At 44.1% G+C, this 23,410-nt stretch overlaps 1 protein-coding gene across 1 annotated transcript; it reads right to left on the bottom strand.

The window, feature by feature from the left end:
* Positions 1-394: 394 nt before the first annotated feature.
* LOC131283365 (prominin-like protein) lies at positions 395-9,822 on the bottom strand. The gene is made up of 13 exons (XM_058312765.1): positions 9,404-9,822; positions 9,046-9,319; positions 8,615-8,967; positions 8,415-8,539; positions 7,127-7,150; positions 5,958-6,403; positions 5,375-5,873; positions 5,142-5,285; positions 4,729-5,067; positions 4,532-4,653; positions 2,721-2,771; positions 1,945-2,073; positions 395-1,169 (listed from the first exon to the last, which is right to left on the bottom strand). Exons 1-13 carry the CDS (start codon positions 9,648-9,650, stop codon positions 395-397), a joined length of 3,528 nt encoding a protein of 1,175 aa, XP_058168748.1. The 5' UTR covers positions 9,651-9,822.
* Between the last annotated feature and the right edge of the window lie 13,588 nt (positions 9,823-23,410).

The raw sequence follows: 23,410 nt of genomic DNA, 5'->3' as shown, positions 1-23,410 counted from the left end.
ATCCGGTGCGTATGTTATTACAAAAATGGCCAGATACGTCAAAATGTTGCCAATTTATATATTTTTCGTAAACTAAAATCATCAATTGGATACTGACTTCGATGATTTGAACATTAAATACATCGAAGATCGGAGAGAAAGACAAAACTGGAATGTGCACTTTTCATTATGTGCGTTACTGTAGGTTAAGGAAAGAGGCGACAGTATAACACAGGGAACGAACGACATTAACACAGCTACGCAACAACAGCACGGATGATCGAAATGAACTGCATGAGGGCAAAACATACACGAGCGGATCTTAGGGAACCTGCCACCGGTTGCTGCTTCCTGCTGGTCGCCGACCACTTCTCAGTCTTGAAATGCCTTTGTTAGCCTCAGGCGGGGCGTCGTGTTAGTACTTTTCGTAGCCACTGTCGGCACGGGATGACGAATGTTTCCCCGTCGTCTCTTCACTGGCCAACGAGCGGGGCCTCCGGAACGACATGGTACGAAACTCCAACGGCGAAGGGGTCCTCGTTGGCACCAACGCCATCGACCGGACCGAGCCCACGCTACTGCTATTGCTCCGGCTGACATTGGCCGTACGCTGGTGGTGCAGGTGTTGGTGATGGTGTTGCAGACCACCCGGGTGCGGATGGGACGGTTGGATGGCGGACGGTGGTAAGTACGAGTGGTGTCCGCCGCTTCCACCGTACACCTCCACCGTGAGCAAATCCGACGAGCCAACTCGGCCACTGCTCCCGCCGACGCCGGCTGATGATTGCCGTTCGTGATCGTACTGCTTCAGGGCCGCCTGAAAGTCGTCGAAGAAGCTTTGACTGAACAGACGGCTGAGCCTGCGGTTCGGTGAGCCACTTTCGGGCTGCTGCGTTGACAGATGGAAGGACGACGACGAGGATGGCTTGCCACCGTCCGGCAGGGGAGTCTGGAACGCGACGTAGGAGGACCGGGGAACCTTCTCCACGTGTTCCGGTGACTCTTGCGACGCCGCGGTCAGCGTCATCGGTAGCGACATTGGCAAGGGAGTCGAGTGATGCCGCTGGTGGAAGTTGTGGTGGTGGTGTTGGTGGTGGTGATTGTTACTTGTTAGTGGTGCAGGTGGGGAAGAAGATGTCGCCGTTTCACTGCCACTATGGGTTAGTATAGAAGGGATTTGGGTCTCTGCACTGTTCGGAAGTACAAAGATGAGAGGGCAGGCGGTTAGCGACCAGTTCGTGTCCACTTTACCCGACCACTGATGGATGCGTTTCTTGTCTGTCAAAGTGTTAAATTGTTGAAGCTGTGAACAGCATGGACCGATAGTAATGGAGGCCCGGTTTTGGGATGAACGGTTGTGGTGGTGGTGAGGCAGATTCACGCAGTGCTAGGCTCGGGTGTTCCGAAGTCGCTTCATATGTTTGTGTTTGTTAGCATTCAACGGTAAGTTGGGTGGTCTCAATCGAGCTACACAAAAACTCTGTACTCTACCAAGGATCGACGAAGGACTCCTACCCTAGCGCTACTCTACTCATCATGTACATTCTATTCTAATACAAAATACAACGTCATCACTAAAGGATCTTTCTCTAGCGCATCACATGGATGGTCGAAATATCACAGAATATTCCACAGGAGGTTGATGCAGACCGTTAACTGGCAATGTGGACCCCATAATGATTACGGCCTTTCCAAAAACCAATACGTTTATGCGTATGTATATGCTTGATAATGATGGATTCTTACAATCGATGCATGGCCATATGGAAATGTGCGCTATTGTGTATTGTGTGTACGGTATAATCTGGTTGTGTAGGTGCGGTTGGTACGATTTCGAAGAAAATTTTACACTCTTCGCCATCATCAGAGTTTAAAATAAGAAAAACAACGGTCCGTCACCTTTAGCTTAATTGATAATTGCCCGACCGGATGAGTACACTTAGTTAAATTAATAATTTTACTTACTTCGGGGCCATATCGTTGTACCGTGGATCGCGACTATGCGACGGACTACCCTCCTCATAATAGATTTCCCGTCGATCACGTGACTCGCGGCGTCGATCCTGCTTCTTGCGGCGCTTGTTTTTCGGTCCACTGAAAGCACAACAATTTCCCCCACGGAGTGAGAATAGAAGTAAAAGCGAACATTAATATAAAATCAACAGCATAACTACGCCCAAACGTTGGTGAACGCAGGGAGCGCAGGTTTACATGGAATATGTGTGTATGATAAGTCATTCAATGCATATAATTTAATATTTCAATTATGCACTACGATATAGGTACGGGTACAATACAATACTTTCGGGAGAGTATATATAGTTTTTTGTTTGTTTCATGGTGAGAAATTGTTTCATACCATTTGTTAGACATAGCCAGCAGTTATATTGGCGGCGCCAATAAACGTCAAGTTAACGGAACATAAAGAAAAATTTGCAAACAAAACCAAGGTAACAGATCCAAAACGAACAAACAAATAACAGAAAACGCAGGCGATTAACAAAAGATCGTTCTTATTTTAACGCACAAATGTGTCCGACACAAACAGGAATAAAGATTACAAGCGACCGACGCTGGTTGTTTTCCCATAGGAAAAAGCGAAAATATCCTTTTTGAAGGTGTAAGAACTGATTTTCTCTCCCTTTGAGCTGATCTGATAGTCATTGCAAGATTTGTGGATTCGCCGCATCAGTACAACAAATGGCGAAGTGACTGAGAGGGAGGGGATGGGGAGGACTTACCTCGCAAGAGGAATGTTATCACGCTCGGTGTAGGCATCGTACAGATACTCACTGTAATGAGAACGGAAAATGACAAGAAGAAAAACAATACCACAAACATAAAAAATCACATTCGATCCCAAACCACCACCACCAGACACGCAAACACACTTGCACAATCGTTTTAAAACGGTGAAAAAAATGCGCATGTTTTACATTTTGTTGGCGCATTTTTAACACTCCGCAAACCGTAACAGAAAAGAAACCAACACAACCAAACTAGGTATTTAGAACACAAAATTAAAGATTCTACATGAGAGAGGAAATTATGATAGGAGCAAACCGAGCATGTTCTTGGTGCGGTTCATCAGCGGAGGAGCAGGAAAAAAAAGTTCAACGGAACATGAGATGAGAAAACACAACGAACCAAAGTTATGAACTGCTGAACGAATGTATCTCTTGCCAACGCGAGTGCAAATCTCAACCGGGCGGCGTGCAATTGTTGCTGATTTCCAACACTGGACCACATTCCCCATACATCGAACATGAACGAAAGGCAAAGGGTTCTACAGTTCACGAGTCAGGCTGAGTAAATTGAAGAAGAACGATTGAATGCTGTTTCTTCCATACTCCTCCAAGCATGTGTGTTCCAGGTCCAAAAAAGGTGTCATAATTTGCGAACACTTCAGAATGCCGAAAAGTGTTGATTTTGAATTGAACTCAAATTGTATCGTGAACTGCGCTGTGCACCTAACGATGTTACAGCTAACCTAAAAGACTATCATCATCGGAAAAAGGGAACTAATCAAAACTTCGTGACAACAGCGCTCACGACAAAGGATGAGTTTGTGTGTATACATTTGTTTTGTCGTATTTTTATTTTTATTTTTTCAAAGCACAAAAAACTTACCTATGCTAGAACCAACAACTACGGATTGTAAAACGTGCTTTAACATATCGAAAAAATTAAACAATGACCGCATAGCACCTTTAGAAGTCTTAACAATGTATTTTAAAGCAATCTTTTTAAAGCAGGCTTACTAAACCTTAAGCTAACACTTATAAACCCGAATTATCATGGCAATGAAAGAAATATTACACATTGACATGAACATTGGAAATTGCAAGTACTAGCTTAGGGTTCATATTCGCGTTTCATTTTTTGTCTTTTAAACCAATTTGCGCATCGTTTAATAATCTGTTAAAGCACATACAACAATTTATTCATGCAATTACAAAGCGAATATTAATTCATGGTTAGATGCTTAAAGAACACATGGGAAGATTGAAATTGAGACATGCAAAGAGATGAAGAAAGAAAGAACACAACAACTACACAGACGAATTATAAAACAAAAAACAGAAACATATCAAACTTACCAAAACCAAAAACCAAAAAGAACTCTATTTATAACTACTCAGTCTAATAGCCGATGGAATGCGTTTGATTAACAAATAAATTCGACGACGTTTCTTTCTCTCTTCATCCGATGGTGGGGTGGAACGAAATTGATGCTGCCATGCACTACTCGGTAATACTGTTATTTATTAGTGGCGTTGCAAAGGACATGCATGCATTGAACACCTATCTCAAAGGATAAAAACAAAATTTGGATGCTCACTCAACGAAAAGCGAAAATTTTACAAATGCTAGACAACATCTAAACTTAATGTTACCCAAAACTAAATGTACTCTACTAGTCTACTTTGGCGAAGTTTGGTCACAACTACTATACTAAAATCTTTGGAGATCAACTGACAATCAGCGTAGTAGCTACTTTAATCTCTGGCATAAATATAAGCATGGAAGATCTTTGGACTTTGGCACTTACGATTCCACCATCGGCCCGGGATAGGGGTCCGATTTTTGGTACAGCGTGGACAGCTTCACACCGAATATGATCGATGGCAGGAACAACAGCAGACACCAGACGACTCCAGCCCAGAATCCATTCTGTTTAGAAGATCGAAAAACAGTTTAGAAAAAGGGGCGCACACCATACAACAATAAATTTATGCCAAAACTTACGAATGGATCGACGATGCGATTGCAGGACGCCACAATGACCGACTGGTAGACATTGTGCACTGGTCCGCACAGACCGATATCGTTCTGCGTGGAATCAACCACCAGATTGATGTAGGCAAATATCTGCTCAGTGAACCCGGTCACCAGCTCCAGCGTGATGTTATGCACGAACGCATTGCCGTTCGCGTTGATATAGTTTTCCGCATCCTTGATCTGCGTCAGGAACTTGTCGATGGCATCGGAGAACGACCTTTCGCCAAACTTCAATTTATTGTCCAGATCGGTGGACAGTTTGATCAGTTGATTCGTCGAGGCGATCATCGGATCGACGAGATTCGTCTGAAATGATAGCAAATATAGCGTTAGAGTGACAAATCTTTGCCCCAGCTCAATTTGAGGACATCGAAATATACCTGATAGGAAGACAGGTGGAGCGCTTGATTTTTCAGGTTCACTTTAATGTCGTTCATTTCCTTTCCGGGCAGTACCTTATTTGCAACCTCTCGCAGCTTTTCGGCGATCTCATTCAAGTTATACTCGGTTATATTGAAGGTCAACTAAAACAGTACAAAAAGATTGGCAAAACAGAAATCCGTAAATGCTGAGACACGATTGTATAAGCCTAGGACATCGGGTCTATACGTACATTATCCGTAAATTTATCCACGTCGAAGTCATTTAATTTCGAATTACGTAACGTTTCGATATCGTTTTGCGCTTCCTCCGTTAGTATCGAGACCCGGTCGATCTTGATTGAATTCGTAAGCTCATCGAGCGCGCCCATGATGCCACTTTCCTCCGGTAAGTTCTTTATCGAGCGAATGTCGACAAAGTTGTGCAACTTCAGCACCTTATAAATCGACTCGTTCCGTTGACAGGCCGCAATCATTGCACCGAGGTGAATCTTCTCGATCTCAGTCGTATCGCTGGCCAGTAGCTTCGGTTTGGAGCGTTCCACTTGCACGCGGAGCTCCGAGTAGAGACGGTTCAGGTTGATGAACTCATCGATGTAGTTGATGATTTGATCGTCGGCCGGATCACGGAGCGAATCGCAGGCGGCCCGCCGCGCCACGGTACCAATCAGGAACGATGCTAGCGCCACGGCTAGGATGACCGAGAACGTGAGGAATATGATGGTGACCGCCCTGTAGGAAAAATGCAACAAATAAACAATGAAACATCCACATCCCTGAAGATCCTGAAGCTTATTCTGCAGCTGCTCCACTCACAATATCATGAACCGGCCACCGGCACCCTTGTTACAGCAATCGTCACCATAGCCGTCCGGCCGCTTGCCGCAGATTCCGCACAGCAAACCGAACACGAGACAGATGAGAATCAGCAGCAACACCGAGCTAATACCCAACCCGGCATAGTAACGGTAGATGCTGTACTGCGTAATGTAGTCGTCGGCCGTGTCCAAATGACGGAAGGAGTTGTTACCCAGCACGTCACCAATATTAGTCAGGCGCGTCGTCATCATGTCCGAAACCTCCTTGATTGCCTTGCCAGTCGAATTTGTGGCGAGTTCCACCCTCGGAATGGTTGAGGAGACGGTCTGCGTGAGAGTTTCCTTGAGCTGGTCCATCTGCTTGACACCGTCGTGAATCGCACTGCCCAGGCTGCTGTCCGTGAGCTTCTTGACACTGTCGATGATTTCGGATAAATCGGGCAGCTGGAGGAAAAATAATAGCACACATGGGATTAGCGAATATTATCCGACAAGCACATTCACAACGGGGAACTGAAAAATGGCAATATATTTAATTGAATAGAAAAATAAACACTTGCATGAACATTTATACACAAAAATCAAATTCTTGGTGCGCACACACTGGGAATTTTCAAACATAAAAAATGCAATAGTAAAATGCGCAGAGTATGTTGTATGAAATGATATTAGTCCTCTCAGACCGATTCCTCCGATTGTTCCTATGTTACGCTGGAAGGCCAATATGCTTTTCAATGTGCTTTTCACAATTTTTAAACATATATTTTGCAGGTAATATCACACACACACACACACACACACACAAATACAAAACAGCCATACGGTATTAAAATATGGAAGGTTTTAGGAGTAATAATGTAAAATATTATAGCAGCAAACACTAATCTCTGTCGGATGAATACATTTCTGGCCCAACGGACAGTGGTGTAAGCGCAAACTACGGTACATAAAACAAAACATCCCCAAAAAAAGATGAAACACACCACAATCGTTGATCCAGCAACATATCTTTTGTTTTACAAACATGGTCTCGATGATTCACGATTGGATCAAGGGTTCCATAGGAGGGACAAACAAAAACTGAAGTAAACAAACAGAACAGAACAAAAACACAACACAAACAAGTCAACACTAGCAGTAAAAAAGAGAGCCGAAAGAACCACCTACCCGCGGGAAGTATCTGTCTTGTATCTGTTTCGATGATGAGAATATGTACGGTGGTAAAACATATATGTCCAGGATGAATAACGGTTGAGTTGAGAGTTTGAATATTTGGAGTTAGTGGGTTAGTGTTTAAACGCATTACGGTGGTGGAGTGGTGAAGGTGGTGGTGAGAAAGAATAGGATGATCTTTTATTGAATTATTTACTTTCTGTTGTTATTTGGATGGTGTTAACGTATCCCTTCCCCCCTTGGGTCTCTCCCCCCATAAGCCTGTGGTTTATGGTAGTGAGCAATGGCAAAATGGCAATGATGGCAAATTAAAACATGGCTTGCTTCTGTCTGTAGGAAATGACGTGTGAAAAAGGTGGCAAATCAGCCCAGAAGAATGGGTAAGCGATGGGTGGAAGCAAGAAATCGAAGAGATTGGTTGATAGCTGTGCCAAATTCGTGAAAACCATGCTAGTGGCTGCAGCATGAATTTCGCAGCCATCAGCCAACTCAAAATGAGGTCACAGTCGAATGATGCGGCGAGCTGAAATTTAGTGTATTCGAATGGAGTGTGTAAGAGTGAGTGGGATAGTGTTTGATTCGCGTAGAGCGTCGAAAACACAGGAAGGAAACAAAATAGAATCTTGAGAAAAGCAAAAAAAAAACCTCCAAACAAATACAGTCCATTAATCGACACAGACTAAAGAAAGCGGGAGTAAGAGCGAATCGAATCGCGAAAGCCAATCAAATGAACGAGAAGGTGGTGTTGAATAAAACCACTTCGAGTGGATCCGAAGTTATCGCGTGGGGCAGTATTCCGAAAAGTTGATTTCAGTCACAAGAAAGACCCCACAAACAATGAGTTTAGAGGTGCCCAGGCAACCATAACTTCACGTTTTGCGGAAGGGTTACTAAATAGTTCAGTTGCAAAAACAACACATTTGTTACGAAAACAGTAAAAAAACGGCCTACCACGGCATACAAGTCGGCCAACCAAGAACACTTGGTCCCGTTAAATTTGGGTTTTTGCTCGTTCCTGGTTAAAAAGCGACGGAAATCAATCTCGGCTAAGATGTAGCTCATTTTCCATTTGGATAAAACTATCCTCTGGAAATTGAAAGCGTCTGATGCATTTTTCCTTTTCAGCCTTCTACCTAGATAAACCACACCATACAACCAGAAATATTGATACATCACCGGGTCGCCGCCACCACCATCACCAACACAAGCGTCACCGCGATTGAGAGCATCAACAACGGGTTCAGTTGTTGTGCCTTCCTCCTGCACAGCACCGTATGCTTACCGAGTTGTAATCGATTCCGTTCACATTCAGGCGGCCGATCTTGTAGTCCTCCATCACTTTGCTGCACTCCGGGGTTCCACATTTGTTCAGGGACGTCAGTAGCTCCCGTTTTACGCCTCGCAATCCTAAAAAACAGTATTATCAGTTAGATGGCCGGGTCGTTTCTCACAGCTTAAACAACATCCTCCCACAACACTCACCATCATTTAGCTGGGATGCGGTGATGCGCAGATCGCTGGTAAGTTGCTTCATCTGCTCAAGACTCTTCCGGATGCCCGGAAGCTTCTCGACAAACTCGTACAGTGCGGTCAGTTTCTCCGCCTTCGATTCTTCCTCCAGTCGGCGGATAATGTTGTCCGAGGCATCGTTGAGCATTGCCTTCAGGTCGGCGTTCAGCTCCTGATAGTTCTTGTTCAGCACGTGGTCGATGTGCATCGAGGTGGTCTGCAGATACTGCCGGGTGTCCTGCACACCGTGCCGGGCGGAAGTGGTGATGTTCTCCACACCGTGCTGCATGTAGCTGTTGGTCACGAACGCAACCACCACACCGAACCTGTGTGTCATTGGTAGATGATGAAAGAGAGAGAATATTAATGAGGTTCCCCCCTTGAGGTAGCGCACATCAACCTACACCAAAGCAGAGGTGGAGCAGATCAACAGGAAGCCCAAGATTGCCCGACGGCAAGTGTCATGTTTCTTGTCGAACGGTTGCGATCGGCCACCGCATCCGCCGAAGCACCGGCAGCAGCACAAACACAGGCCGATGATGGGCATGAGCGCGATCATGACGACGCATATCGCCGTCACCAGCAGGATCGCCCAGTACTGCTTCAACAGTGGGCCCCAGCTGTTGTCGGATACGTTCGGGCCAGCCTGGATCGTACCTTCGCCGACGATGATGTAGCCTACGGAACAGGGGAGAAAAACAAACGACAAAATCAGGTCAAAGTTTAGTTCACCCAACGAGCAACACCACTACGACGACCTACCTTCCGGAATGGGATATTCGTCGACGAACAAATTGATCACATGGTTAGTGATCTCGTACAGCGGTGCCATGCCGCGCGCATTGTACGACCTCGAGCTGACAAACTCGGCGCTCGATTCGTTAAAGCGGGAAAAATCAGTCGAGCGGATCTTCAGGATCGGTTCCGCCTGCACTAGCGCTACTGCTACTACTAGGATGAGCAATAGGGGGACGACGCTGAGCATCTGTTGCCGCGACACGGTCGCCATGTTGTTTGTGGTTGATGGTGTTTTGGTGATCGAGCGTTGATAAAGGTGGACACTACTCTAGCTCGCGTTCCTTCCAGAGGATGGGAGGAGGTGTGTCTTCAGGTGGTTCCGTTGCTTACGAATGGCAGACTTTGAGCTTGGCCACTTTGGTTTCTTTTGGAGGGGCAGTGAGTTTTGCGACCGCTTTGAAGCGGTGTTCAGATCAACCCTACATAGATAAAGAAAAAGACAAAAGAGAAAAAACCAGTTAATCATTTGAACCACTTCAATGGTGAATTGTAAAGATAACAATGAACTGAAAGAAACATCAAACACCATTGACGAGTTTTCGCTATAAAGTTCCGCACATCCGCAACGGAGTAAGGGGTGCAACTCTTTGATGGACCTAACCCATTCGTCTGCCTTCACCAGTCTTTAGTACCTTCGTTCATTTAGCCTTGCTCCTCTTCTTCATCGCATGAACTTGTGGACTCGTGTTCGTTTGGCGATCCGTCAATGTCATTAGTTACTGTGTTTTATCGCCATTCCGTAGCAGTGATGCGAAGCTTTATGATGCGAAGAGAGGCACTTTACAATGCCGTTTCTAGGCCCTGTGTTCACAATGCCCTGTTTTAAGGTTGGTCTTCTACTGCAGGATATTCGCAAACGGAATACCAACTCATATTTGCGTAGTCGTATCCTTTACTAACTTCCGAGCTGCTGAGGCATGAAGTTGTACCAACTCGACTCGTAAAAAGTACATCATTCAGTCATTAAACCACAGAAAACGTCGCAGTGCGAGAAATAATCAATATTTTACAACTTACGCAACTGCAAAACTGATAGAAGAACACAGCAGAGGGTACGCATGAATGCGCAAGATTCATTTCGATTATATTAAATATTATCTCAAGCCTTTTTTTTAAAACAAGGAAATGAAATCAGTGTAAAACATAATGTTTAAGATGTGCAAATCACCCTAGAAAACTCACTCTTTGTCTAATTTCATACTCAAATTCTTCGAACCAACTGAACAGCAACATGCCGTCGTACCATAACGGTGGTGGCAATAGATACACCCGTCATGCTATCGCCGAAACATCAAACGTTACTACATGTGTGTAGGCTGTCGCGACCAGAAACCGGCATCCACATATGACTCATAGAAAGAACTGACGCAGGAGGGATTTGAACGCGATCGTACCGTGACGTTTCCTTCCTCAGGAATGTGTTCAAAGCCAATAGGTGGAAACAACGAATCTAATTCCCTTCTAGCACGAGCATTTCAATCTTGCGTAGCAAAACTAGCCACGGTTAGTGAGGAAGAAAAACCCTTTGTTTCTGTTAACGGTCTCTAGTTTTTTAGTCTCTTATTTTTTCTTCACCGGATTTCATTTGAAGAAAACGAAAAGCGCTAGTTGATCATGTCATTGTAACGGAAATTGAACACGAATGTAATTGAAATACCGGTTCTCGTTAGTTTTAGGTTCTGCTTGGAATGGTAATTAGAATGGCGATTGGAAGCGAAATGGTCAAACATTTATAGAAAGATTCAAGTATGAAAGCTTCTAGTAAAAATACAGAACTCACTAAAACTAAAGTTGTACACGATCATTTTTTCAATAACCTTTTTTGTGCTATGCTGTGGATATTATGTAAAACAGTTTGAGAAAATAAGTGTTAATTCTTCAACAACTTTGTGCCTTTTAGTGAGTCATGCTAATGTTCGAAGCTCCCATTTTGAAGTGTGCTAAAAATAATTAGCATGCACGACAAGATGGAAGGTACAGGATCACATTAAAGCCGATTCTCCATTCGTGCGTCGAGTTAAGACGCCCAGTTCCCAGAAGGCGACACAAGCCCGTTCCTTTCTGCTACGTACGTGTCAGATTCATATTTAAATCTCGCTCGTGAAAGACGTCGGTCGCCAGCTTGGAAAGAGTGCGTTCTTTTTCACTTGAGCACCACCACCGCACTACTTGCCCGAGAGTCCGATGCCTAAGGCGTGCCGTTGTGCTAAGAGTTGTTGCGAAGAACGTGCCAGGCAGATGCAACACGCACACTGCGTCTTTTGGTTGCGGGTTCGGCATGACTCGATTGCCACCAACCGAGCCTCACCGAACTGCAAGAAAATCCCGGGCATCGTAACGCCTTTTTCCGTTCGCTGGCAGACGCAACAGTGGCGTTACGATGACTAATCTGTGCCGTTGCAGGGGGTCACTGATGAAATCGTTACAAGAACCCCAAGGGAGGACGATTTCGAATGATGTGTATTCGTGTTTTTGTTCACTGGGAGAACCCCAGAAAAAGGTTTTCTAATTGAAAACGTTTGAAACATTACACATTTACTATGTTGAGTAGTAAACTTCGACAAGAATTCTTTGATAAGCTGAACAAATAATTCATTTCAAAATCCGACAACCTTACCGCATTTAAACAGATTTAAAACAAACATCAATTGTCTTGGGGACGCTTAATCGGTCCTTGGCCATCTATTCACTACTTGCGGGTTATTTAAGACACACTTTTCTCAAGAAACAATCCCATGTCACTACTCTCGCCTCCCTTTCACTTGCCAAGCCTGGTTTCGCTTTTTTTTCTGCATTTCCGATGAAAGGAAAACATAAACATACTTTTTCCCATCGGCCGTCAGATTGGACCTTTCCTCGCCATCATGTGGTACCCCGCCTTTTTCAAAACTTAATAGCACTCGTTCTCAGCTAAAAGCAGAGAGGACCGTGTTTCTTCATCATCTCTTTTGGTCCATCATGGCCATCCGAGCCGAGGAGGGTCGCGGACCGATAACGGCTTGGCGGAAGAATGTGAGCTGGCAGCGGAAACCCAAATAATAACAACACCCCAACAACACCGCCCAAACGGCTGGCGTCCATCAGAGTGTGACAGCTGCATCGTTTCTTGTGTCTCGTGTCTACGGTAGTAAGCATTTGGTGAAGAAATTGCATTAGGCGAAAGAGGCGATTTTGGTAGCGCATTGCGGCAATCAACTCCGAAGATTTATCCCACAAACAATGATTTAAAATGCGTTTTTCCTAATGTGAGAAATCAATTAAATAAGCTTTCCATTGAGCAATGCCACTTCCTTTTTTAATCGTTAGTCATTTCGTGAACTACAAATGATGCCCATTTCTAAAAGGGAGTTTTTACAAATTAGTATTAGTCGTTTGGGTTAAAATTTCTAGTGTTGTGCCTAATGAATCTTTTGGCGAAATTCATTCATATGAATCTTTCACCTAAGATGCATTCAGATAGATTCATGAATCTTTAGGGACTCTAATGTTCAAGCGTGCATGAATCTTTCGAAACCTTAATGAATCTTTCATGGATCTTTCACGAATCTCCATGATTCTTTCATTGCCGTGGATCATGCGAACAAAAAACAAAAGGGGTCCATCTGAATACTAAATTTTTGCTCATCACTTTTCATCAGTTGATAAATCCAAAATTCCAAAGAATTCGAGAATATTTCATTATAAGATTCATGTATCTCTAAAAAACAAAGAATCATTCACATTCATGAATCTGAATCTGAATTACACAACTCTAAAAATTTCTTATTGAGATTTCTTTTCTACTCCCTAACCCAACATCTATCTGCTATGATTGTAAGTTATACTCTTTCTTATCATCGAGGAAGTCGTAACTGTAGCTAATGATATGCTGAGTCGCAATAAAATATTTATTCTTGCTTCAAACCAACAGAATGTGATTCAGAACCACTTCAAAGAGCGTATAAACAAGACCTATTTTTTACGATCTCGTAATTTCCATTTTCGAAAGGTAATGTACAGCAATACGCCTTGTGGACCGTGTGAATCATTGGTTGATTTGTTTTTATGGATGCACCATTTGCGTAACGGAGAAATGATAGTCACGTTGGACAGTCTAGCACAGCTGTGATACGGCGGACTAATGCGGCGCTTGCGTTCTCGTCACCGCGTGTTATCACCGCCTTCAAGTGCCTTTTGTAAACACCATTGTCAAAGGTCGCTCGTGGGACTCATTTCACACGAAGTGGGATATTCAAACTTTTCCCCACTTTGTAGTCTTACCACTCCAAGGAGAAAACAAATCTAACGAATAGAAAAGCAAAGAAATGCAGGAGCACAAACCCAACGCCCTTAGCCCGAACAAAACATAAGCCCCATAGCCATCACTCACTCTGTACAGCAATTAGTCCAATTCTACACGACACTCCACTCTAACGAGCGTCGGACAATCGCCGGGACCTTTCCATCAAACAGAAAAGCGAACGTTTCCTCCACCATTTCCACCGATAGTGTTTCGTTGGTCACCGATTATCCGCGGGACCCGACCTCGTGACGGAAGCGTACTGCTAGTAATGGGTTCTAACTTCCATCTGGCGCGAATCACGCGCACTTACTGCAGGCCAACAAAGCACCGGTTGCACTTAAGAAGGCGAGGTTGCATTTTTGATTACCTCAATTTAAAGGAAACTCAACAGTCCCAGCCAATCGACAAGGCGACGGTGAAGTGTTTTGTGCCACCTGTTGACGTGTTGACTAGGGGCTAGATGAAACGTCATTTAGCCTAGAATTTATCTACAGAAATCAGCCATTTTGCTTTCGAAGCTAGAAATACTCCAAATGCCCAAACCTCCTTCGTGAAAGGAGAAAACCATTTTCTCTGGAGGTTCTTTTACCAGAAATGGTGAGTTTCTTACGCGTCATATACCGAGCGCTCGGGTTTTCCCATTCCCTCGCAGACGCGATTCCCTATAGTTGCTACGTCACGACGCCCTTGGGACACTGCGGAAAGGGAAATTAAATCAATAAACTTTGTTACCTTTCACCGCTACCGGCAGTTTGGGCGAAAATAAACGTACTCAGCGTACGACTTCCTCCGGCCACGTCAAGTCAAGCTTCCCCTGGGAAAGGGTTGGATGTTACGTACTTCCTTTTCGTTGGAAGAAACCGAGGTCACACGGATGCGTGTGCTGGAGATGCACCAGTGTACTTGGCTTGATAGATGTGATTGATGGAAAGTTTCCTGCTGTTTGATTTCTGTTTTTTTCTTTAATTCAAGAACCAGTTAATTGCTCGCTGGACTGATAAGAACGGTTGCCGACCGAGGCGGATCACAGTATTGTTTTACATTTGTACAATCAACTTGATCAAACATTGAAAGAGAGGAATTGAAGGAAAAGGCCGCTACGTTCAACGAACAACGAGGCTTATCAATCGACACGGGGTATTAGAGATAGTAAAATCTTATTATTATTAGTAGAAGTAATTCTACATTCTTGGTTCGTTGAACATGTAAGAGGCATTTATGAGAAATGGCTTTAACTTCATATAAAAAGAAACGAATAAAAATAAAATGTGACAAGTCAACATAATTGACTTTGAAAAGACGTATAAAAGATTCAGTTTAGAATGTAATAAGCACCAACAAAACTTAGAATAATTGAAGGAAAGTTAAAGCATTACCACGACAAGGCATACAAACTGGAAGCGCCATAATAAAATCACTCATCAATGCCACAAGCATACCTCAAAAAAGCCGCCATATTGTGTTCCTTCGATTGGCGCCCTCAACGGTTCATTTTTATTGGATACCATGATTTTTTTTTTACTTTTTGCTTCCCAATCTAATTTTCTTCCAGAAAGAGAGAAAGGAGCCCTTCTGGACCGTTGCCTTCATCGAACAAACGGTTTTACCGACCGCTCCGGGCGCAACCTTTGGTTGGGACTTAGCGACAGAAAGTGGACGTGAAAAAAAAAACACCAAACAAAATGATCTTCCATTCCCGCTTTCCCACTGCCGACCATCCAGCGGCTAGGCACACACCATTGTGTAGTGCGAGAAAGTGGCCAAACAAAAAAGAAAAACAACTGGCGACGAAGAAATCGACGCTGGCGACGAATCGGGCGACGTTCTCTTTCCCCAAAGTGGGTCATCGCGCCACGGAAGACTAGGAAAAAATAAATCAGTAACCACAACGGTGGGCGACGCCACAACAAAATACGACGCGTTCACTCTGGAGGGAACTATTTTCCCCATGTCCCTAAACGTGTAACAAATTTTGTGTAAATTCTTTCTTTTTATTGCAACCAGAAAGGCTTCTTGCCGATGCCGCGATCCCGGCTAAAGTACTCTCAGTTGGGTAAAAACAATCCAACATGGTCAAATGTAAAAATTCAGAACAATTATAATTTTTTCTTCAACTGGACTTCCTATTTCAGTAGATTGATATCCACAAAAGATGTATCTTGATGTTGTCTTTTCGCAAACATTATTTCGCAACGTTTTGCAATCAACCCCATTGGCCTTGAAAGGAAAATCTTCGCCTACGTAAAACGCAGTCCCAATGGATCGATCATAAAAGTTGGTCCTAGAGATTCCAAGACCGGAACGGGTTGGATGAACGGGAATATACTTTCGCTTGGTTGGATGGAAAGATTTTTCACACCTGCGTATAATCCCACGTCGACAATATGCATGAATCATCATGCTCATCGTTTGGCGCTCGGGACAAAGTGGAGAAAAAGGTGTATCGCTAAATATTTAAAATTTAATTAAAACTAATTCCTTCCTCCAATCCACATGCAGGATTTTATAGTCGATAACTATCTGCCGGTTCTGATTTGAAGCAATCAATATCCATCAGCAATGCGTACTTCCTTCACCACGCGAATCCGCAAAACCATACTGGAGTTGGCCGTGGCACACACCGACCCACCAGCATTTATCGATCGGGGGTTCGAGGAGGATTCAATTTCCTGCTATTCAATATTTTCCTGTCGGGTAAAACTATGACTCCTAAAAATATACAGATACTACATATGCCGTCCGTTCCTTCCTTTGTGCGTGCTTGCGCGAGCGCTAAGGAAGCGAAAAGAAAACCGGAGCAACCCCGGAGAGATTGCTATCGCTGCAAACTGTCAACACGCACTTGAGCGCAAGTGAAAACACAGTATATTCATAGCCGCAAGCGAATGTGTCGGCGCACCCGGAGGCAATAGCAGCATCGGAGCGGCAGATCACATCCGTTCATCAATCATTCAAAGCATGCTCCCGGGACCCCTTACGTGACGGAGGACCATCATTACCATGGGGCCCCGTCGACCGCCCACCATTCGTTCTCGTTCGACAACCGTCGAGCACGCAGGTCGGGCACAGGTCCACTGTATTGATTAGATACACTGCCGGACCACGGTCCGCAACCGCAGCAGAAAGCCCGCCGCAACCCCGAAGAATGCCGAGTGGGCAAAAAAAAAAGTAGCATCCTGCTGACACCGAGAGGCCAGCCGAGTGACCAGGCCGAGTCGTGACTTTCTGCCAGCGATATTCAACCTTCCTCCAATCACCAAGTCAACGGGGGTATATATTATGTACCGTCGTATTTCAACTTTCTCTGGCCCTCTTAGTGGCTTGAAAAATATGCTTTGATTGCAGCGAGCGCACAAGACACGAGATTTGAGTCAACGACTGGCCAGGAATGAAGGAAAAATAATTGGAAAATCTCGCACCACCAGTGAGAAGCGCCTACGGATGGCACCATTCACGCCGCTTCCCTATCGCTAGCCCAGCACGGATCACTTCTCGATGGAGCAACACCTATTACTATCTCTCATCAATTCTTCAGCCGAGCCATTTTGTCTGCGACTCAGACGTAGCCGACAGCGACACCTGTTCAGAGGTGACCACCGCCTTCAACTTCACACGAGTGTCGATGGAACAACAGATGGTGCGCCAGCCGACTGGCTGAGGGGTTGGTTATCTACTTGAAAAATGTCAACAATCAACACACGTGTACCCTTCCACACCATCAGCAAACGCTGCTGCTGTCCGGCATCATATCATCAACGGGGAGGTGGTAACCGAGCCAAAAAAAAAAACATCATTACAGCAACCATCCGATAAAGCCACCGCCGGAACGGTGGCACGTACGAGAACGAATCGTCCACAACGCGGATGAACGATACCACCTTCCGTTGTCGATAGCAAACGGCTGCTAAAAGGTGCTTCTAGCGACGCCGTTCACCAGGAAGCCGTACGATTCTACCCTCTCCCCCTTTCGTCTACGCGACGAAAGGATGATGAGTGTGTGTGTGATTTACGATGTCACTTTTTTACTATATTAATCGCCCGAGGAAAACGCCGATGGACCTTCCTCAGTCCGACAAGATATATTCATACATCACATGTATATCCATTAGATACTATTGCAAATCAGAAGGCATGAGGGCGGCTGGACTGTTGGCTAGAAATTATTTTTCCCCCAACCACTGATGGATGGCGTTTCATTAAGGTCCCGTAATAGCCTTCCTCTGATAAAATCTTTCTCGCCAGATATCGGGAGTTTCCATTCCTTTCCTCATAGAGCGCTTTTGTTTTCCACAGCACGAACGTGTCGATCGGCAGCACAAAAATAACGCTGCCCAGTAATTGGATGGCCAGTAATTGAGCAAAGCAGCCTTTGCCAGCTGTGGTGTGACCTAGTGACCCGCCACAAGCAAAGGCATATCAGAGCGAACGACGTTAGCAACGTTCAACGTCGACATTCGGGGAATGGCCAGAACCAGCTTTTGGTGCTTCACTTTCCGACATCCCATAGCACGTGCTGCAAGCAACCCGCTTGCAAGGCTTCACCGAAAACCAAGATTCCTAATGCCACCAAGGCGCTGTCGGAGGGTGATTTCGTCATACTCGTTTTCAGCAAACCATCGTCTAGTCTAGCCTAACGCGCGTCGTCGTTGCCTTTTCGCGTTGCAGCGTGCAAATGCAAATGCAGGAGACAACCGGTTCTGTGTCGGTTCTGCCGTGGCTGGTGAATTGGTGACGGTGTTTCTAAGGCCGAGACCGAGATACTGTCTGCAAAGTAGCGGTTCAGGTTAGTCATAGCTGAGTATCTAAAAAAAGAAAAAAAACACACTGCCAAACTTCTTTTCCACAGCGATGAACAATCTTTAGGTTTTCACGCGATCCATCGCCACGTCATGGATTTCGATGGTAAAAGTGGCGTCATTCGATTCATCAATATGCAAACAAAGTGCAGTAAAACTTGTGAATGCTGACCTTTAGAGGCGACGGGCTGTATCTGCAAAGAAAACAGAATGTACAAAGACAACATTAGTAAACAAATTAAATCAAACTATCAATCGACAACTATCAACAACAAGCGGTGGACAGTGAAGAAAACAACTACCATGCAAGTATGCAAAATAAACTTCATAATATCGCATTACACCCAATTTTCCATGCGTAGTCATAAACCCAGTGGACATTCCGAATTGGCAATTTTCCACCAGACCCAGTGACTTGGTGACCAATTCGCTCCGGTTTCCATTTTCCCGACCGGTCAGCAGAAAATGGAAAGCGTCGCTCTCCACCCGCCATTCACTTGCCAGAAAGGGGTCTTCTTCCCATTCAACGACACTTTGGTTGAATGGAATCCGCTGAATGGACGACACCCAACGGTGACCAAGAAATTCACACGCCAGGCCAGTTCGTGCCGTGGCGCCTATCAGCAGCGGTAGGCTTTACCTTCGGATGATGACCACACGGAAAAGAAATAACGAGGAAAAATAAACATAAACGCTACGGTCAGTGACACCTCCACGCTGAGAAGTCATGCTACCTACGTTTTCCATCCCCCCCCCCCCCTCCCTCCCTGTTCGACGATCCATTTCTGGTAGTCTCCCATGCAATTCCATACCAATTTAGTTCCACTTTCCCAACACTTTCCATCGGGTTCCCACGATCGTTGGAAGCTTTCCTCACATCACATTTTCCTCTCATTTGATGACCTTCCTTTTCGCTTTCGACGAAACATCCAAAGGATGCAAGGAACTGGACATACGTCCACTATCGGAAATGAAACGATAAACCCAAAGAGTCACTTCTTTCTGCCAGAAATTGCATTTGGATATTGGATAGACAGTTAATCCACGGATCCATGGAACAATGATAGAATGTCCAAGCTACGTTTTAACAGACTCAGATCTCTGTCTTTAGGCCAAAAACCAATGTCACACCACAATGCAAGCTTTGTCGCCATGTTTAGCTCTAACCCACCGATGATTGAAATAGCTCATCAACTATGGTCTCTAAAGCCTTTTGTATTGAAATAGCTCATCAAATTCTGTCCCTAACTGATCTGACTTTGCCTCTAACCCATCTGGGTTTGTCTCCAGCCGAAAAACAGGGAATAAACAAACCAATTGTGGCTATGCTACATTTTAATACGTTGATGAGTTATTTCAAGACAAAGTGCGTTGTAGACAAAATCTCCCGCTTTCGAGGGAATGTTGGCTGGCAACGCCTGTATCATAAGAGTAATTTTTTGTAGTATCCAAATATTTCTACTTCAAATATTCCCTAGAAAACAACATCCTGGCTATGAATCTAATTTTTAGTTCTAACTCCTTATATAATCGCTGGATCTCCGAACAAGCGTGCTTTTATCCAACTATCCAGAAACCTAAAGATCGACCCAAGTAGCCATCTTTCATAACGTTATCCTGTTCGCCTCTAACCCAGTTACGAATGCTCTAATCTTTTAAATGCCCCTCTTGAAACCTCCATCCCAAGTGCCAGAGACCTCTAATGGTAAAATTGCGTCGCAAGTACGCAGCTTCTCGTCGCACCTTTCCACAGCAAAACCGGAGGAAATAAAACCAGAAATACACCCGGGTAATCTGTCGGTAACGCCCGATGGTTTCGGGCGGCACACTTTCCACACGCTTCGCTGAACGACGAAATGGAATGATTACTTCATTGATTGCCTCTCTGTACTGTCGCGAACTTCTACACACCGAGACGGGTGATGAATTTTTTTTTGTCCACCATGAAGCATAAAGATGTTGGAAGGGGATCATACCGTCACTGCCGAAACTAGAACGGGCCCTGCTGTGCCCTCTTATGAACCTCCGGTGGAAGGTTGGTGAAAACCTGTTCAAATAAGTACCGCCCCGTGGTAGGTTTGTGACGACGCCCGCAGGCAGCTTGCGATGCCAGACGTCGGCGGGCGCGCAGGCGGGTGGTAAACATAATTTCACCATTTTCTGGTCCGACGCGAGGGAGCACCACACGCTGTGTGACACAGGAAATTGCTGATAAACGCATCATCATCGCAATTTACGCACAAACGAAGCGGCGATGCTCCCGGAACCGGCCAGCTGTCGAGGTGATGGTGGCGGTGTACGTGTGCAAATGGGATCTCCGATTTTCAGGTTTATTACACGACAAAATTAAACTTCGATTCATTCCACCCTGTGGGCTTCCGCGTGTCGTCTTCAAAATACTTCACGATATGGAACGAATTTTCCTTTTGCATGTCTTCTAATACAAACAGAGAAAACCTATGTCACAGGAATTGCCACGTCCAATACCAACGAACCTCTCAGGAGGAGTGCAAGCGACCCCTATATACTGATAAGCAAACGATCAGCAGTTGTAGCAGAGGTCAGTAGTAAAATGTTTGCGCTTGATGAGCAATAACTAAATACCGAGAAGTGTGCATTATCGTCCGTTGTTCCGAAGTTTCAGCCAGCCTCCAGCTGGCAGTTCTCCTTATTTCGGGGAACCGCACTTCAACAAGCGCCTTATCGTTTCGCTGCCTTTCCACTGAGTCACAAAACACGGCAGTCTACAATTGGACAAATAGAACACGACTCTCACCATCCCACCACATGCGGGGAACACACATCCGATAACACATCTTGTAGCCGCCACTGCCTGCTGCTGCTGCTGGGCGATTCCTTAGCCGTCTCGCAAACGTTATCTTCAATTGCCAAATTCCAACGCCATGTCTCCGTTGTAACAATCGATCAGTTGTTAACGAGTACAACCAAAATAAAAGGACAAAACCAACGACTGTCCAGAGCTATCACACACGACCGTACTGAGGAATTTATCAATTTCTCTTTTCGCATAGCAAATCGGTTTCAATTATTGGTTTACGGTCACAGTAGTGTTGGGGTGTTTGGAGCACGTAAGATTAGCACGAGTGCCGTTCGAACGAAGCAATGCGGCGGAAGAGATTACTGCCGTTTATCATCTGTTTGCTAATCGTCCAGCAGTGTACGCACAGCGGAGTTTCAGAGCATACAAAACGTCCACCCCTCGCCTAGCGGGGCCCCGAGTTGAGTTCCGATGGAAGCAAAGCCATCGACGAGAAAGACAATATTTGACGAAGAAAATTTTCGCACCTTCTGTAAACTGATAGCTGCCACCGAAACCTACGATAGGTGGAACTATTTTGGACGCCGGTCTGGGAAAATACCGCTGAGAAAAATACAGTATACTCCCGATGAACTCCGCGATGATTTCAATTTTTTTAAACTTAATTTGTTTTGCCACACGCTCATTTAAAGACTCGTAATAAAGTAAATTTTGCACAGAAAAAAACGTCAATCATATGTACAAAAAAGTCAAATGGAATTATTTCTCAAGGGAGTAAAATCTGAGAATGTTATTTAAAAGCGAAAAGCTGGTGACTGATTTGGTTTTCAATGTAACGTATCAAGTCTTAATTGTTTATGGTTTTATTTATCCTGTTTTAAGAAATTTAATACCGTTTTTGCGAATGTTTGATATGAGTGATTTTGTTTGTACAATAGGGTAATGGTATCAATGGTGGTGCATTTAGTCATGTAGCTAACACAATATGATGCAATTTGTAAGTGTCAAGAACACAATATTTTAAATATTTATACCAGTTATGATCGAAATACCATAATTCTTCTGAAAAGCTTCTATTTTCACCGCACACCATAAAAAATTTACTAAAAAAGCATTTATTTCATCCTAGTCGTTTGTTCTTATACTTGTTGGATGGTTCCTACAGTTGTGGTATCATGTACCTAACTTAGTATAGAAAACTTGGAAAATATTAAATATATTTTGAATGTAATTTATTTTTGAAGTATATTTCAAAAGGAGATACTCATAGGCCAATGTATTTTCCAGTGATTTATAGTATTACGGAAATCATGGCATTCTTTATATATTCCTAAGAAATCCAACATATTAAACCTGTCTGGAAAATATTAATTTTGGAGCCTTAGTTTATTACGGAGTGGGAAGGTTTAACTTTTGAACGCTCCGTAGAAGATGAAAGAACATTTGATGCTAGAACAAATATCGCTATTTCGTTGTAGAGATAGGATTATAGTCCACTAAAACTACTATTGGTACTAACACCACTATGCACTTACCCTACTTTTAGTGTTTTTAAATAAGCTTCGTTTCCAAATTTTGATTTGAATTATTTTAGAGATTTTAAGACATTTAATGATTCAATAACGACAAGAAGCTGTGAGGACAACTGACAAGCATGTGTGTAATTTTATTTGAAGAGCTGGTTTGTGGCATTGTGTCCATGGAGAATTTAATATTGATGGCCAACAACTTGCTAGTTGGATAACATTAGTTAAACTAACCATTTGCCTAAAATAAATTATACGACTCTTCGCGGACAGGGCTAACAAGAAAAAACCGGTTGGAATTTTTCTGCAGCAAAACTCAAATCGCATTCTCTTTGAATGTAAAACTTAAAAAGTGTACCCCATGAAACTGACGAAAGGTTAAACGAAACGAACCAAAGTAAAACCCTCTCTTACAATCCATTCACAAATCCATCCTCAACATTTTATTAATTAAGGCGGGTTCATGTAAACACCGCCTCCACCTCCGTTCCCAACAACCTCTTAACGACCATTCGGGTCCAGGTTAAAAAAAAATAAAAAGTTAAAACATCCGAAACCCATGACCACTCCTGGAACCCAACTCGTCCC

Source organism: Anopheles ziemanni, chromosome 2, assembly GCF_943734765.1.
Source record: "Anopheles ziemanni chromosome 2, idAnoZiCoDA_A2_x.2, whole genome shotgun sequence".
Taxonomy (NCBI): Eukaryota; Metazoa; Arthropoda; class Insecta; order Diptera; family Culicidae; genus Anopheles; species Anopheles ziemanni.
The sequence above is the reverse complement of the archived record's forward strand: the minus strand, read 5'-3'. Positions and strand labels throughout refer to the sequence as shown.